This window comes from Delphinus delphis, chromosome 19 (assembly GCF_949987515.2).
Source record: "Delphinus delphis chromosome 19, mDelDel1.2, whole genome shotgun sequence".
In the NCBI taxonomy this organism is placed as follows: Eukaryota; Metazoa; Chordata; class Mammalia; order Artiodactyla; family Delphinidae; genus Delphinus; species Delphinus delphis.
This window is the reverse complement of record NC_082701.1, coordinates 51,534,642-51,552,686: the sequence shown is the minus strand read 5'-3', so window position 1 is coordinate 51,552,686 and position 18,045 is coordinate 51,534,642. Positions and strand designations below refer to the sequence as shown.

Below are 18,045 nucleotides of genomic sequence, written 5' to 3'. Positions count from 1 at the left end.
CCAGACAGCTGAGGGCTCATCGCACTGTGCCCTGTGACTTCCTGGTTCCATAGTTTACATCTCTACCCAAAGTCGATTGCCCGAGTTGGTGGCATCACGTGAAATGCTACAATTTGTTGGCAGAGAAGAAATGCAGTATGACAAAAATACAAGCTTTTTTTCTCCCTGAGGAAGGGACTGCTTGACAGTTTCCGTTCTGTTGTCGTAAACCGCTCTGAAGTTTATGAGTTGCACAACACAGCCTTTGGCAGGCATTTACAAATCTATGAGGATAGAAATCACAGACTGCCAGAGCTAGAGCGGCCCTTCAGCTCACCCTCCTGTCAGGGAGCTTGGAGCCCAGAAATGCGGGTCTGTGCTCAGAGCCTGACATCCTCTGCAACCGGCATCCCAGACTTGCCCCTGCATTCAACTCTAACAGTTAAGGGTTTGTTTGCCGTTGGTTGTAATTAACATGACTCGCCCTTTCAGCTGACTCCATCACTATCGTTTTTGCATAACATTTGTGGAGGAACAAAAGAACTTTTTCTGTTTTCAGTGGAGTCCTACAAATAAGCTACCTCTGCTTCATGTGGGACAGTGGAGGCCTGTCTAGAAACATGGTGCTTTGACTCCTACGTGAAGCGTGGCGGGATGGGGGCGTTGTTTCAGTGTCAGCTGCTCTAGCATCTTCGTACGTAGTCAGTAAATTTTAAATTGAAACCATTGCCTAATAAATTGAGTCTTTGTTTTGTTTTCCAGGCTGAAAAGTTAGGAGATTAGAGTAACCAACTAAGGTTTTTGTCTTCAAAAACTCTACACTCAAATACGTGACAGGTAGCTTGTATGTAACATTTGATCTTTGGTAGATCACTAAACAAAGTGATTGACGTGGTGAAGGAATAATGCAGTTTTTCTACCTGTCAAGCATTAGAATACATTAAAGGCAATCCACAGTTTGACCAGAAGGGAGACGTTTCTGGGCCATATTGATCACGATGATACAGAGGTCCCGGAAAGCACTCTGACAAATGCCATCTTCCAGAGAAAAGGACTTAAAAAAAATATTCATTTCAAGAATTGGGAAAACTAACGTGTTGATCGTTTTCACAGGGAAAGAGCAGCCGCCAACAAACTAGTCCGTCGCACCGAGAAGAAGCTGAAGGAAATCTTCATGCAGGTCGAGGATGAACGCCGCCACGCCGACCAGTATAAAGAACAGGTAAGGGCAGAAGGCAGGTAGGAGGAACACGTCTTCCACTCTAAATGCTGTAGCAAGGAGACGGATGCAAAACCAGCCGTGTTACCATTTGACTAGGTGAATGAGGAAGAGCTATTTGCAACTCTTCATTCTAACGTTTCAACAAACATGTGCTGTTCCTTGTTCCTGCCACTCACTCCCGGGTGCTGGGGATACAGAGGTGATTAGGACCTGGCCCTGCCCCGTGAGTCCCCCCAAGTGCCCCGGAGTGGGCAAGAGCATGTCAGGAAGGCTTGAAGTGTGAGGCCTGGACTGACCTTAAAGTTATCATGTTTCCTCCACTAGAATGGACGCTACATGAGTGCAGAGATTTCTGCCTGTTTCACCCACTGTCATCTCTTGAATGCCTAGAATAGTTCTGGGCACAGCTGGCAGTCACTGAATGTTGGCTGGATGGAGGGGTGGATACATTGTTGAATGAAAAGGGAAGAGAAAGCAAATGTACGGCATGTGGAACCCGAGTGGTCCTCCTTGTCTGCGTCCAGGCATCTGTTTTCTCAGTGCCAAGGGCATGTGCTGATAGGGCTTTGGACTGTGGTCAGGTCTGCACTGGCTAAAACCTGGGTGGGGGCTGTGTTCTCCTCTGGCTCTCGGTCCTCTCTGAGACCTGCCGCCGTGGCTGGAGCTGAGGATCCAGTGCCTCTGGCCCAGATCCTCCTCTCCTCCTCCCCCTCTCCTCCTCCCCTGCTCTAGTCAGGCACCCAGCCTGGCCTTCCCTTCTCACCCCCACGCTCAGGGCCTAGCAACACCGAGGGCAGTTCTGGGTGGGTGTGACCTGGACCCGCAGGGCACTGGCCAGTCTCTGTGGTTCAGGAGTGAGGGATCCAGTGGGCAGGCTGAGTTCTCCTGTCAGGTCTTCCAGAGTGGCTTTGTACTTGAATCACACCTGTGTTGAACAGAGGTGTAAAAATGAATGGAGCATCTCCTGGGGTTGGAGACTGTCCACACTGTTGGCTCTTCTGCGTCTTGCGGGACTAGCCCTTCCCTTTCACAGTCCCATAGGGCACTCGTGTGAAGATACTAAACTGTCATTTTTCTGCAGAAAACTCAGGGATGAAAAGCGGGTGTGTTTTTTTTTTTTTTAAGTTTCCTTTAGCATAATTTGCTGCATAGACATGGTTTTGCTGAGAATAGCAGGCTGGTCGAAAGGCCTTGGGCCAGGCCCCAGTCTTGTGTATCAGTGCACTCGCACGTGTATATGCCTGCCGTGTGTGTGGGTACACTCGTGTGTGCACTCGCGTGGCTGGCAGGGCAGAGGCCTATGCTGACACTCTCAGGATGCAGCGATGCCAAATTTGGATTCACCGGTTTGGTGTGACTTGGTTCGTGTAACTTCCCCGAGATGGAGAAGGCCAACGCCAGGATGAAGCAGCTCAAACGGCAGCTGGAGGAAGCAGAGGAAGAAGCCACACGTGCCAACGCGTCTCGGCGCAAACTCCAGCGGGAACTGGATGACGCCACCGAGGCCAACGAGGGCCTGAGCCGCGAGGTCAGCACGCTGAAGAACCGGCTGAGGTGAGTGCCCCGGGCCTCCGTGAGGTCACACCCAGAGCCTGCAAACAGCTGCGTCCATGGGCTCCGGGTGCAGTGGTTTCTCAGGCTCCTGTCCAGCTCTTCGTTCTTGCCTGTTTAGCTGTTCAGGATCCCTGACCGTCAGTAGTCCTTGAGGATGGAGGAGCAACAGGCCCACTCATTTGCTCCGCGTTTGCTAGTGGGCTGTGCGAATACATGGCTCGAGGCTTGGGAGCCAGCCCAGGTGTCTGTCCGCGTCCCGGGTGAGGGCAGAACACGGGGAGCCAAGGCTACACCTTCTCCCCCAGAAGGAAAGCTTAGCACAGGTGTTGGCAAACCGTGGCCTATGGGCCAGATCCTGTCTGCGCCCTGCTCTCCTGTACAGCCAGGGAGCTAAGAATGGTGTTTACATTTATAAAGGCTGTAAAAAGACAAAGAGTGTTCAACAGCGACCTTAGGTGGCCCACAAAGCCTAAATAGAGCATTTACTCTCCACCCTTTGGGGAGAGGCTGGCCCATGGTGAGCAGGGGGCTGAGTCCAGCCACCCCCAGGGCTCCGGGGCCCTCCCAGGATGACGTTCCGCAGGCGGATGTGGGAGAGGTGGGAAAGCACGGAGCTGTTCCTGATCTGCCCACCACCCCAGCTGGTGCGTCTTGAGGAAGGGCTGGAAGTTGAGTCGTCAGGCGGTTGAACGGCTTGCCAGCCACGAGCTGCTGCGGTCGTGCCCACACACTTTCTCTGCTCTCCAGGCGAGGAGGCCCGATCAGCTTCTCCGCCAGCCGATCTGGCCGGCGCCAGCTGCACATCGAGGGCGCTTCCCTGGAGCTGTCGGATGACGACACAGAAAGTAAGACCAGTGATGTCAATGAGACGCAGCCGCCCCAGTCTGAGTAGATCCGAGGAAGCCGGCGGAGGCGATACCGAGGGACAGGCAGGAAGCCCCCCAGCGCCCCGGCCTTGGGGCCCCCTGCAGATCTGGGGGACTGGCGAACCGCACGACTCCTGAGAGATCAACTGTGTCTTAAGGACTTGCAGCCTCTACACGACTGTCTCCTGCTTCAGATTTAGGTACAATTGCTCCCCTTTTTATATATATACACACACAAAACCTACACATACTAAACAGATCGTCTCATGATTGCGTCTATTTTCCATATATCCATCAAGAGACCATTTTATAATACATGTTAAGAAGAGAACCCTTTTTCGAACAAACTCTAGACCCCGTTGCCGGTCGCTGGGGCAGCCCCGGGGTTGCTGCCCAGTCGCTCTGCATGCTCTGTCTTACGGACAGCTACCTTAACCTTAGTTCTGTGTTCATGTGGCCCCTGCCTCCTCAGCCACGTCAAGTCTCTTAGAACGTTGTGGAACCTAAACTGCACTTGTAGCTCTCATTTCCTTCAAATAATGATCAACACTATTTCAGTGAGCAAACTGTGAAAGGGGCTTTGGAGAGATCAGGAGGGGTGGGTTGGATGTGGGGAAGCGGCGTCCGTGTGGGGTGGCCATGCCTACCTCCCTCGAGTCGTGGTGTGCCCCCTCTCTTCACGTGAACTGTCCTCGGCCCGGTCTGTGCATAGGAAGAACAGCGGCCACCACCCAGCTGAGGCCCTGGGGGCAGCCATCACAGTGACTGCAGGAGGGCCTCCGGAGGCCCCGGCTTCCCCCGTGTGCTCCTCGCTTCTGGAGCGAGCAGCTGCAGGCCCCGGAGCAGAAGCTCGGGCGATACCCTCCCTCGCCAGCCAGGCTCTCATGCTGACCTTGCAAATTCAGCCGCTGCTTTGAGCCCAAAATGGGAATATTGGTTTTGTGTCCGAGACTTGTTCCAAGTTTGTTGATGAGGTTGACAGAACCTCGAGAACAGATGCCACCTGCCTGAATGTTGACATGCCAGTGGATGTGACTCCTTTTTGATTTCTCCTTTCCCCTCCCCCTTGGGACAGTGTTACAGTGAACATTTAGCATTCTGTTTTTGGTTGCTAGTTAATCAAACTGACATTACAGAAAGTGCCTTAGACACTACAGTACTAAGACAATGTTAAATATATTATTTGCCTCTGTAACAATCTAATGTATTAAGTTTTGACTGTGCTTCATATATCATGTACCTCTCTAGTCAAAGTGGTATTATAAACATTCAGTGACAATGAATCAGTGTTAATTATAAATCCTTGATCCTCTGCAACATGCTTGAAAACACAAACCTTTTGGGTTAAAAGCTTTAACATCTGTTAGGAAGAATTTGTCATGTGGGTTTGGAATCTTTGATTTTCCCCCTTTATGAATTGTACTGGCTGTTGACCACCAGACACCTGACTGCAAATATCTTTTCTTGTATTCCCATATTTCTAGACAATGATTTTTGTAAGACAATAAATTTATTCATTATAGATATTTACGCCTGCTCTATTTACTTGGATATTTACTTGGAGGAAAAAGCACCCGTTGAGAATAAACAGACCTCAATAAACAAGAATAATCATGTGAATGTGAAATCTGTTTTCTCACCTTCTGTTCTCGATTTCCCACCTGTGGTCTGATCGGAGGTTGGAAGCTACAGAGAGTTTAAATGCTGACAGCCAGGCTGCTTTTATCTGAGGGCACTGCACTCGCAGAAACTGTCGGATGACAGGCTAAGTCTGGGCAGTCGTGGTGACAGATCCTGTTCTCACCGGTGGCCTCCGTGTGTAGCTGCATCAGGAAGGAAAGGGCTGCTGGAGCTGGAGCGCCAACTGTTAATGGAGAAGGGAGCAATCCGGGGCTGCAGGATGAAGCCTTGAGGAGGGTTTCCAGTCACCAACCAATGAAGCTCATTACTGGATTAAGAGGTCCAAGACGTTTCAGACTACATTTTCAGGCAGGATGCACATTAAAAATGCTTTTGGGAGGATTCGGCGACGAGATCCAAGGGCAGCTGTGAGCCCGTTAGGACAGGCTGGAGAGAGATACTAGGGGAACACAATCATGTAGAGAATGCTGGGGGGTTTTCCATGATATGCTCAGCTTAGGCTGGTTCTGGTGGTCTGAACTATATACCTAGGCTGCTCGGCAGTTGTGGGGATGTGAAAAATGGGCAAAAGTGTTCCCTTTCTCCTGTGTCACTACCATAGGAAAAAAAGGTGAGTTGCACTTACCGTCTCTCAGGTGTGTTCTCACCCCTGCATTCAGTATCTCAGTCCAGGGGTTTGTGGAATTCAGAGGCTTGTTTTTCTCAAAAAGAATCCTTCCCTGCTGGCTGGTTTAACTGGTGTTAATGTCACACTGTTTCCCAACTACTCAGCCTATCAGGAGAAACATATAATCTACATGAACAGATTCCAATCCCTGGGAGCTGGGCTCTGAGTGTCAAAGACAAAGCAATAGGCCAGCTCCCACCCCACAGGTGTATGGTCCATCGTGAGGAAGGACTCAGGCAAGACGTGGGAAAGCCTTAGCCTTTTGTGGAAATGAAGTTTAGATGAGCTCTGCTGGGGTTTTAACTCTGTCACGTACACTTTAAATGCTCTGTCTGCCCTTGCCACACCACAGTTGCTGCTCTTTTTAATGCAGACGTTCTAGGAAATTCTTCTAAATTACTTTGGTACGGATAACACATCTGTGCCTAGCCTGACTGTCCTGGGCATTCTGATATCAGAAAGACTAGTGCCCTATCACATTTACTTCTGTCACCAACCTTCCCCATCCCTGGAAACCTCAATGAAGATGAAATGAGCTAGAAGACCGATATCTTACAACCGGCCCTCCCTATGGCTCTGGGTATCACTGACCCATGGCCCCTTCCTCCTGACGCCAACGTTGCTATGACAATAGACATGTCTGTCAAGACTGCGGAAGAAAAGAGCTCACGGTTGTCTGAGGCTAGGAACCACCACTTCCTGCCCCGCCCCTAAAAAAAAAAAAAAAGTCACAACAGGCCATAGGCTGGAATCTTTAGAAAGTGGAGACATGGCTCCACTCCCCCTAGTTCAGGCAGGCCTGGGTGAAGCCCGTGGCTGAGACCCGAGGCGAGTCCCCATCCACAGAAGCTTCCCAGTCGCTCTGGGAGGGAAAAGATCTTCACCAAGAGCTTTCCCAAAGGCTGAGCATTTGCAAGAATGCTATGTCCTGTGCACGGTCAGGATCAACCAGGCAGTCTACTTCCTCGTGTAGCCACCTGTCATTTGGAAATCTAGCAAATCATACAGTTCTTTTCAGAAATCTAATATGAAACACTATAAAGATATAATGACATGACGCCAGTTTCCAAAGACAACGTTAACTGTAATTACAGTGCCTACGTACCACACGCACGAAGTACGAACACGCCCTTCACCCCTAACACCAAGACTACAAATTCGTGTTTGATGCACTACAGCAGTGAGGTCTGTTTATTTTTTTCAAAGTCGCCCAATAATGGAATCTGTCCCCGCTAACTGGATGTCACGAAGCCTTATTCAAGAGGTAACGTGACATAATCAGACTATTAAACACTGGGTCCGACTGAGACATCCAAGCAGAGCGCTGGCTCCTTCAAAGGACCACACTGCACAGAAGCTAAGATGCTCCTGTTCTCACGTGTAAGCTCATGCATCTCATAATCGCCTTCAGGAGGTGGCAGTTGTCATGTGGTTGTCATTGCCTGACTCCTGGTAAGGTCAATAAAGCCCAGCGTCAGATCTTGTAGAATGAGTGTCAGCAGCTTAGAGTAAAATTCTGGAGCCAGCAGTAGAGTATGCTTTTCAGAAGTACTGCATCACCAGTGCTCACCGCAGCGCAGAGGATGACACTGCTTGGGAAAACACGGACAAGGACAACTCTGGGTCAAAATGTAGTTCAGAACGTTGGAATCACAATGAAGTTTTAGGACTATCTCTCACATTTTCCTTTTTGTGTATGAATTAAGTGTGATATGATGAAAATCTGCATAAAGAAGTCTGTTAGACTTTCAATAAATACAAAGTCTAAACGATAGGCGTTTTCATAGTTCCAGCTGGCACATTTTTCTTACCGTTTTACAAAATAAAGGTGTGTCTTATAATTGCTGACGTTTGAGAGTCCATGAAATACAGAACTCTCCTCACTAGGCTGGCGCTGGGGTGGAACCTGGGGGAACCTGCACTTTAAAATTTCCCCAAGTATGACTCAGCCCGGTCATCTGGCAGGTCAGGGAGCCCCCTGCTTTGTGCTACTTGGTCAACTCTCAGAACTACTCAGCACAATTCTTCAGACCAACTGGGGCAGTGAAAGAAAATCAGTCTCGTTACTTCAATTTTTAAAAAATTTGAGCAACTTTACAGGAAAATTTAGAACCCTTGACAAATAGTAAACTATTTTCATCTTTTCATTTCACTTCTGATTTTTTTTATAAAGCTGCAATTGCATGTTCATCTATTTTGTGTCCTCATTGATCATTTCCATTCCCACAGATTAGCACAACCGCACACTTACATTTCAGTGGCTCTGTGGTCTTTTGTTCAGCTGCTAAGTCATCCCAACCATTCCATTCCCCTGCCATCAGACATTTATATTAGTACTGTTGAGACCGATTTTGTTTGTTCTTACTACCATAGATGAAGAGCTGTTACAGCTTATCACATTGTTAGATTGAGTCAAGACTTACAGAGGCTAATTTAGTGACACCAATATGTAAAAGTGTACCTAGTCCCCTAAATTCTAGGTGACAGCAGGATTTGCTGGGGAGGGTGGGCAGTTAAAGCACTCACTTTTTTGAGAACCAAAAAACTGCTTCATAGCTCCATCTACTGACAAGGCTCTGAGCCTCACACAGACGTCACTGTTGATCCACGCACAGAAAACTTGCCCAGTCCTGCCAGCCCAGCACCTCATTCCCAGGCCTCCACCTGCATATCATGACCCAAGCAGAATGCCCATACTTCAATGGGGGCAGCAAACTTGTTACCGGATTAGAAAACACCCCACAGGTAAACAAGTGAAACATCTGTTCAGTTTCCAAACACTAACATAACTCCTGTGGGTGCAGGTGGGCAGCAGGATAAAGCATGACTCCAAATCATAACCCCATGTGGCACAAACACCAGCACCATAAGCTTCGCTCTGTTTTCAAATTTGCCTCTTCACATGCACTATCTCATAAAAGAAGTCTGTTACATTAATATTTACTAGAGATTGTTTTTCCTTAAAATTAAAAACGGGCTACTGTATTCCTATGTATCATATTTTTAAGTCATGGGACCAGTTGTTAGATAAGATGCTCTAAGTCATAGGAAAATGATTTGCAAAGATGCCTCCTGCCCCCGCTCCCATTTTTAGAAAAGAATTCAGTAAACACATTCAAATTTTAAAGGCCAAGCTAGTGCTCTCAATTTGTTTCAAACTTTGAGGCAAATATAGAGAGAAAAACAACCCATGAAGTAAAAGTCAGAATGTAGAAAAGGCTTATCTTAGCATCCTCTAGGCAAACAGTGCGGACAACTGACAGCCTGGACCCAACCCCCCTCAGGCCCTGTTCCCACCAGCGGCCAGGCAGGAGAGACCTGGCTACAGGCTGCCCCCTAAAGCCACTGCTGCACCCCAGGTCATGTCCCCTTCCCCAGAGGTGCCAGCTTCCACCTTGGCTTGCAGGAGATGCTAATGGCGTCTCCAAGACAGCTTCTGAGAGAAACAGAGTCCACACACGACAGACAAGATTGGGAGAGGAGGAGGGTGGATGGGCCGCATTCCTCCCACTGCAAAGGCTGTGTCGCCTTCGTGCACATCACTTCCAAGCGTTCAGAATCAGCTCACCTCCTGAGGCATGAGACACAGTCAAGGCCAGCGAGGCCTCGAGTCTGACAAGGTGGTGAAGACAGCAGAAAACCACTGGGCTCCTTTCCAAACCTGGCTCTTCCGTGAACCAGCTGTGTGAGCTTAGGCCAGTCACCTAAACCCTGGGCCCGCCTTCCCATCTGTAGACCGAGGCAAAACCAGCTCATCCTGCGCCCAGGTCACCGTATCTAGTTGCCACTTGCCTACTCGTGACTCAACACCCCAGCTGTGGCTTCTGGCTCCTCACTGGGTTGGTGGGGTATCACTTCCGGCCACTCAGCTGGCTCCTATTTTATGCAGGAAGATGTTTCAGGAGCAAGGGATGGGAATGGGTGGTGAGACGAAAATATCTGGAGACAAGAAGCTGTCCTTTGCCACCTGGAAAATCAGCCCCCTCCACGCAGGGGAGACCATGTGGACCCAGGCCAGGGGCAGCTCATTCCTGAAGGTTTCAGTGTGAGCCACGCAAACCTGGCAATCGAGCAGCCCTAGGAGGAGAACCCACTCAGAGGATCTTTAGCTATACAGGCAAGCAGTTAGTAGAACCTTCATACCAGGAAGCAAATGCTCTATTTGAGCAAGTACAAAGCAGCATCTTGAACCAGATACAGAGGGTCACTGACTTACAATGGTTTAAGATTTTTTTTGATTCTAGCATGATGCAAAAGCGATACACTCAATAGAAACCATGCTTTGAATTTTAGATTTTAATCTTCTCCCAGGCTAACAATATGCAGCCCAATCCTCTCTCACAATGCTGGACAGGGCAGTTCCCGGTCAGCCACACAATCACGAGAGTCGACAACCAATACAGTTACAACCATTCTGCACCCAGACAACCGTTTGGTTTTTCACTTTCAGTACACTATTCGATCAATTAGATGAGATAGTCAACACTTAATTATCAAATAGGCTTTGTGTTAGATGATTTTGCCCAACTGTTGGCTAAGCGTTCTGAGCATGTTTAAGGTAGGCGAGACTAAGCTATGATGTTCAGTAGGTTAAGTGTATTAAACGCATTTTCAATTTACAATGAGTGGGTTTACTGGGACGTAATCCCACTGTAAGTGGAGGAAGATCTGGAATCCACGGAGAAAGCTAAAAGAGGCTTGGGGAATCAACCAGCTTCCTCAGGGGGTCATATGCCAAGGGCTGCTGCAGCTATCAAAAACCAAAACTATGTGGGAGTCCTGAAGGGGCCAGAAATAAGCCTAGCAGCACACTCCGTACTTTCACGGACCTGGCCTGTGCTCTCCTGGACCCAAAGCAGTGGTGAGACATCAGTGAATAACACGTGGGCCCCTGCAGCCAGGGCCCTACTCCCAGCCACTGCCTGAATAACAACTGGTGAGATGATCCCAGGGGTGTGCAGCTGGAGAGGAAGTGAGAAATCGCTGGGGAGCCAAGGAAAAGGATTGAAGCTCCAGAACTCATCCTTACTTTAACCAGAGTAGCTCTGTTTGTTATGTTTTAGATTTGGGGTTCCTGCATAAACAAAGAGGTCTGCTAAACGTTGAAACCTCTGATCTAATCCAACCCTTCCAATGATGGCTGGGAAAGAAGCTGGGAGTCTGCCCATCAGTTAAGAGACCTGGAGTTTTCTTTTCAACTGTTTGGCCAGCAGAGCTGGGCACAGCACAGACACACCAGGACAAGCGTCTCTCGTGAGTCAACTTATGATGAAATCTCCAGGAACAACTAATAGAAGCTATTCCTGCCTGCATACTGACAGAAGAAAAAATGTTTAATGTATCCTACCTTAATGTTTCTTATTCACTTAGGAACTGGATTCACTTACTTTTCATTTACATACAGTCTTCAAACTACAAACTACTCCGTTTATGCTCTTTGTTATAAGCAGTGCTCAGAATCTGACACATTAGTACAGATGCCCCAGTTAACTCGCTCCTCAAGTCCAGTCACCCTGTCTCTTGCTACTAAACATCTGGCACCTTCTCTCAAGGGATGAGGAGAGAAGCCCGGATCCAAGTAACCTCTAATCCCAGAACACCAGCACATGTCATGAACAGCAGCCCAGCAGGAGGACCAGCTCCTGGATCCATCGCGGTTACTCCAAGACTTAGCAAGCTGCCTCCCTCAAAGTGCCGGTCCCTCCTCCCAGATTCCCACACGGGGCCAGGGCTATTCTCAGGCTCTCCTGGAAATCACAGCTAGGAGCACAAACCAGCATCAAGAACCAGCATGAGGAACACATAAGCCACAGGGATGTACTGTACGACACAGGGAACACAGCCGGTACTCTGTATAACTATTAATGGGATATAACCTTTAAAAATTGTGAATCGCTATATTGTATACCTGTAACTTGTGTAAAACTGGACATCAACTATACTTCAATTTTTAAAAAAATAAATAAAAAACAGTCAGCATGAGAATGCCTGTTCACACATCCTGAGGCCGCCTGAATTTTCTTTGCCCTATTCCACAGCTGCTGTCCACATCCCCGTGTCCCATGTCACAACAGAAGTGACATTTGAACCTGGCTTTGCAACTCCAGCTCTTCTCTCCCAGGATGGCAGAAACCCAATAAAGCAACCTCAATCCTTTTTCTTTTTTTTCTGTGAAATTTATTGTTTCCACATTAAAAGATTTTTTTGAGGGGGAGTATTTTTTTTTAACCACGTGATGATCCTACACAGCTGCCCAGAGTAGGACACCATCATAAGTCTTTAACATGCCATATGAGTTCTGAATAAATAAAAGCTACAAAGCCCAAGTTATATACAAATATCTTAGGCAATAATGTTTACAAACCTATGTACAATAAAACAAATGTAAACAGTAAATGCAGCATGAGAGTAATCAAAGGATGCACAGGGACAACCACTTATGGTCAGTCTGCCCCCAGGAGCTGGCACCAGCCAGCCCCTGGAATCAGGCCACTCAACCCTTCCTAACACAACCGGACAGGCCCTCTGAAAACAAAACAAAAACACTCTGAAGGTGTCATTTAACTAAAGGACCAGAGAGCTGGCGAGGAGGCTGCCACCACCCCCTGCCCCGAGTCTCAGGCACATGGAGGAGGAGGAGACGGCAGGGGCACAGCCCTGCACGTGCCCAGGTCCCAGAAGCTCCTGCCGCCTGGGCTCAGACAGGCATTTTGCTGCTCTGGGAGGCTAGTCTATGGAATGATAACTGCTAAAGTAAAACCAGAAGGTGCAGAAAATGTTCCCTAATTCAGTGACCTTCCTGACTCTTTGCCAGCAACAGGCCCAAACCGTGGGGGTGGAGGTGGGGGACACATGATCCATGAGCACTGGAGATGCTTGGGTGGGAGCTCAGGAGGAGAGCACACGTCGACCTGATTTGGGGGAGAACCTCTAGAAGATCTGCAATGTCCTAAACGTAACTAAATCCTATCAGTACAGCAGGGAGGGGGCTATGAGGCAGGTGTGATGAATGGGTACTTCTGCATCCAGTGACCAAGTAATACGTGTATGTATCACCTTGTGACCCACAAAAGTGCAATCATGTGAAACCAACGGCACTACGGCGAGAAGAGAAAATAGCCAGTATTGATGTCGCGCAGAGTCCTGGGGCTGGGCAGGGCCCAGCAGCCGCCACTGCATGCAGCCTGCCCTCTGCCAGCCGTGGGGAGGCAGACGGAGGGGCACGAGCTGGGCCCGGGCACCGAGGGGTGAGGCGTGGGTGTCCTGGGTTGTTGCAGGAGGGCGGGAGCCCCGACCTGGAGGCCAGGCACTCACACGCTGAGAGGCAGCATACCCGGTGCCGACGACGGGCGCGAGGAGCCCAGACCGGGAGGAGGAGAAGCCGGGTCAAAGCCGTTTACTGCCCTGTGGGGGTGGCCAGAGCAGAGAAGGAAGGGAAGAGAAAGAGAGACTGTCATTTAAAATCACTCGACACACAGCGAAATTCATTTGCTCTCTACAACTATTCCTCTTCCCGGCCTAGAGCAGAATCCTGATGGCCCAGGGGAGAGAGCTGCCTAGAGAGCATGAGCTGGTGAGAGACTTGAGAAGCCTGTGGTCCTGGGGGTGATGACACTACTGCTCCCTTCTCAGCAACTTCATCACACTGGCCGTGGCAGCCACAGCCCTGATTGATTTCCCAACAGAGCAGGTTAAACGTCTACCAGTAGGGAACTACCTAAATAAATAAGGGTACAAACCAACAATGAAATACCATACAGCCATTAAAAACACATTCCAGGGTTCTTAACAGCACGGAAAATATTCCGAATGTAATTAACGCTAGGTGGAAAAAGCATCAGGTTACCAAACTGGATATGCTCCATAATATGAAGGCAAAACAGTGAGTAGTATATATTCTGGACTACAGCCCCTTACACAGCTAGACATTACCACCCAGAGCTAAATCTAGAACGTGTGGACACACACACGCACCCCCACATATACTACAGAAGGAAAATGGAACAATAGTTACTCTTCTTCCCTCTGAGTTGTGGGTAAATTTTATTTCCTACTTTATACTTTTCTGTTGTTTTCCAAATCTCCTACAATGTACAGGAACATCTTAAATAAGGGGGAGAAAAATAACTTTTTTAAATTGTTCAGCAAGCAAAGACAGATGGGTAGGCTTCTCTGCCACCTTGTGAGACACCAGCCCCGCCCAGCGCAAGCACCTGCAGCCAGGACCCAGCCCCGCCCCAGCCCCAGCGCCCAGCAGCACAGCCTCAGGAAGCAATGAGGGAATGAGTGCAAGGCCTGCAGCCCCTCTCAGGACACCACTGCAGCCCTTCCACACTGACAAACTTCCTAGGAAAATGTGTCCCACTCACAACTTGGGAGATGCCACCAAGTGCAAGGGGCCGGACTGCCCCACACGTACCCACCACTGTCCCCACCGGCCTACTCATCAGAGGGGCCCAGGGAGTTGAATACAGACTCATGGACAGAGGTTCTCTTAAAAAAGCAAAACACAGACACATTCCCCACCAAGATCAAGATGACAGTTTCATACACTGAAGAGGTGAGGGCAACCTCCTGGAGAAACAGGCATGCAAAGAGACTTGACTAATGACCCTTGACTACTTTGAAGAACAGTTAACATCTGAAGAAACTAACCTGCGTATAGATTTTGAGTTGGAAATCATGCTACCCGCACAGGCCAAGAGCAACAGAAGGGGCTCTGACCAGTGCAATCTCTCCCTGTTGCCCATTTTCCACCTCAGTGATGCACACTCAAGATTTTCTCTTTTCTCTTTGGGCTGGGGAGGTCTGATATTTGAGCTTCATCACATCTGAAAACTTTAACTCATCCCTCCCCATCCTCCAAGGCTGTATGCCTTTGCCTCTTCTGGGGACAGAGCCCACATCCACATGCCATTGTAGCCCTCACATAATAAGCCATTTGTCTGTCATTTGTCTGCCTGGTCCCAGAGCCCTGATGCCTGCCTCTCCTAGAACCTCAGGGAGAACTAACTAGGCAGGCCTCACAAACAGCTGCAGCTTTACACGTGTGGACATCAGATTCCGAGCTGCACAGAGCATGGCAGAAGGCAGGGCTACAGACAGTCCCCAAAACTCGCCAGAAAGGGAGCACTGCTGGGTGCCAAGAAGAACCTGGCGCCTGTCCCACAGGCGTGCAAAAGCAGCAAATGTGAGGATGGCTCCACGTGCAGGCTTAGGACTTAGATTCCTGCATCTTCAGGAATGGACCTTTAAGGAATGTTAAGTTCATCCCCATTGTTATACTGCCAAGGAAACAAAAGCAGGAGAAGGTCCAGCCATTCACCTGAGTGCACCCTGTGAGCTTGTCAATGGGGAGCTGGGCCCACAACCTGCCTCCAGATGCCCAGGCCATTATCCTTTCTCAGTTTCCTCCTGGCCCAGGGACACCTGACAGGCTCCAGTGAACAAGCACGTTGGTGCTCCCACTGCAGGTTGCTCTAATGGGAAAACTAAGCAGTGTGATCCAAAATATAAAGGGAAAACAAGAAACTAGATAACGTAGCTTCTCTGTGTGGACAGAAATGGGAATTCTGGATCTGAAAGTTCTATGGGAGAGAGAGAGAGAGAGAATAACAATCCCCCAGGGTCTTACCTCGCTCCCCTCTTGGAGTCAAGAATCAGTAAGTAAAAGACCAGGAGGAAGGAGAAAGCTGAACCTAGAGGCAGAATTATCAGTCTGGGGAGGTCCCTTGAGGGAACCGCAAAGCTGTGCAATGAGGAAAGGTTTCCAAGAAAAGAAACATCTCCATACTCACCACATTTGGTTTTAGAGAGCAGCAAAAGAGCCGAAGGGCAATGTCCCAGTGGACAACACAGGACTGAATGGAGAAAAAAATGGGCAGGGATGGAGATACAGATCTGGGAATCATCTAAGTAAAAAAGGTTCCAGAAGCTATAAAATTTCCTGATCATACCACAAAAATCTAGTTTAGGAGTCTGAAAAATAGAGAATCCAGCTAAGATAAGGAACTAAAGGTCAGCTGTAAATGGCAACAGAAGACGTGAAAGAGGGAAAAGAACCAATGCATGTTTAGAAGCTGGTCAGGAGGATAATAAATTTAACACAATATAGATAAAGCATGGGGACTAAATCTGTCAAAGCAAGAACAGGTACACCTGAGAGGGCAGGAAAGAAAAGGAAGACATTGGGCTAGAGCTAATTCAGGAGAGCAGGCAGACACACTCCAGACCCCAGTCTTCCAGCTATATGGATAAATGGAAGCTCAGCACAGCGCCAGTCCTCGGCCCAGGCTCTGCAAACTGAAATTTACATTCCTGAAAAGGAAGGCAGCCCTTATACACGTCCCCATCTACCATTCCAGTGTCCTGAGGGAACACAAGCGTGAGCACAGAGGAAAGTCCCCACACAGCAAGAATCCAATATCATTAGTGCTGCTTTGAGAAAACAGAAGACACTGGGTAACAGGAAGCACCCCAGGCCCGTGGAGGCAGTCATATGCGGGTCCCAGGGCCTGGCAGTGACCCCCAACCCCCCGCCCCAAGACGGCTGGCGTCATCTCTACCACACTCCCACCTGTAACAGGAGCACCATCAGAGCACTTCACAACCGCCCCAGGACCACTACAGCTAACTTGATTTTGTTTTGCACAGCTGAACCAATAATAATGGTGCACAGTCAAATCAAACAGGAACTTGAAAGCTCACTCATGGGCTGGAAGTTGGTTAAAGCAGTCAGCCCCATGCAGTTAGTAAAACCAGTTTGTTAATGTTAACTTGTCTTCCACCACACACCATGATTAAGAATGAAAGAGCACAGCAAACAAGTTCAGTTACCCATGAACAACGTGGGAAATATAACTTTTTCTTGCCTAGTAAAAGAAAGGAAAACATATTAAACAGTAATACAAATACTATTTTCACACCATGCCCTAAAATTAGTTTACGTTCACCTACACCCAACCCAAAAGAAATCAGACTGGCTTACAAAATTAGGACAAGTGATACGTAAGAAGCTAAACAAAAGCTATGGAGAAAACAAGAACATTTTTGAGAGAACTCAAATGACTGCACTGCATGTGAACTGGTGTCCTTTTGGATGAGTGATATGAACGGCTGGTAGCAGTTGGAGGAAACAGCAACAAAAGGGAAGTAGGCCCAGCAACCCGCATTTTAGGGACTGAAGTGATCAGACTAGATAAAATCCTGACTCCAAGAAGCCCTCAACTAATCAGAACTTACAAAATATTTTCAAATCCCACAAAGCAATACATAACAATAAGGCTTTATGTTTACGTGGTAAGGCGTTGCTTCATCTCAAGATTCTGAGGGAAGCAGGAGCGCACAGTGTATACACACACATTCAATACGTGCACACGCACGCAAACCAACTTTGGCAAACTCTCCCAAACAGTAACAGTGCTACAGACAGACTCCTTGGAGTGAGAGGCAGCAGGCAAGTTCTAGAGCCAAAGGCTTTTTTTAAATGGAAAGCTTCTTCTCATGCTGAAACTACAAGCTACACTTCTACAAGAACTGTCATTTATGCTTTTAACCAGCCAGGTCTAATAATGGTGCTGGGAGTGGGGATATTTACCCCTTCCTTTTGCAGCAGGTATATGCCATCATGGTTTTTATCTAGTCACCAGGTGAGCAGGAAGGAAGGCCAGAGGTAAAAAGCCAGGCAGGCCAAAAGGAAGCCAGAATCAAAGCAAAGCAGCAAGGAAGTAAGAACATAGCAAAACCCACACGAGAGTTATCCTCAGGAAGATGGCAACTACAAACGTAACTCGAGCAAGAATAGGTTAATATTTGAGTGTGCATATACAATCCATTTACCATGTAAACTAAACACTTGAGAAAAAGCCAACCCACAAAACCATATCTCATTCTTAACAGAAAGAATACAATTAAAAATTTGTTCTGGGCTTCCCTGGTGGCACAGTGGTTGAGAGTCCGCCTGCCGATGCAGGGGACACGGGTTCGTGCCCCGGTCCGGGAAGACCCCACATGCCGCGGAGCGGCTGGGCCCGTGAGCCATGGCCACTGAGCCTGCGCGTCCGGAGCCTGTGCTCCACAACGGGAGAGGCCACAACAGTGAGAGGCCCGCGTACCGC

General features: G+C 48.6%; 2 protein-coding genes across 7 annotated transcripts in view; one reads left to right on the top strand and one right to left on the bottom strand.

The window, feature by feature from the left end:
* The window catches only part of MYH10 (myosin heavy chain 10), a 133,411-nt gene extending 128,266 nt beyond the window's left edge, over window positions 1–5,145 (top strand). For 3 of the 4 annotated variants that reach the window (XM_059998421.1, XM_059998420.1, XM_059998419.1), the window contains 3 exons: window positions 1,093–1,201; window positions 2,583–2,755; window positions 3,503–5,145. In XM_059998421.1, the coding sequence (XP_059854404.1) occupies window positions 1,093–1,201; window positions 2,583–2,755; window positions 3,503–3,647 (427 nt within the window). In that variant the 3' untranslated portion in view covers window positions 3,648–5,145. Of the gene's footprint in view, window positions 1–1,092; window positions 1,202–2,582; window positions 2,760–3,502 lie in introns of those variants that run through there. The other variant, XM_059998422.1, reaches the window with a different exon arrangement.
* Window positions 5,146–5,238: 93 nt separating this feature from the next.
* The window catches only part of NDEL1 (nudE neurodevelopment protein 1 like 1), a 40,046-nt gene continuing 27,239 nt past the window's right edge, over window positions 5,239–18,045 (bottom strand). Inside the window, exons 9-10 of one of the 3 annotated variants that reach the window (XM_059998426.1) lie at window positions 16,766–16,800; window positions 7,531–13,333 (exon numbers count right to left, since the gene is read on the bottom strand). In XM_059998426.1, coding sequence (XP_059854409.1) covers window positions 13,326–13,333; window positions 16,766–16,800 — 43 coding nt within the window. In that variant the 3' untranslated portion in view covers window positions 7,531–13,325. The other 2 variants (XM_059998424.1, XM_059998423.1) reach the window with 2 other exon arrangements.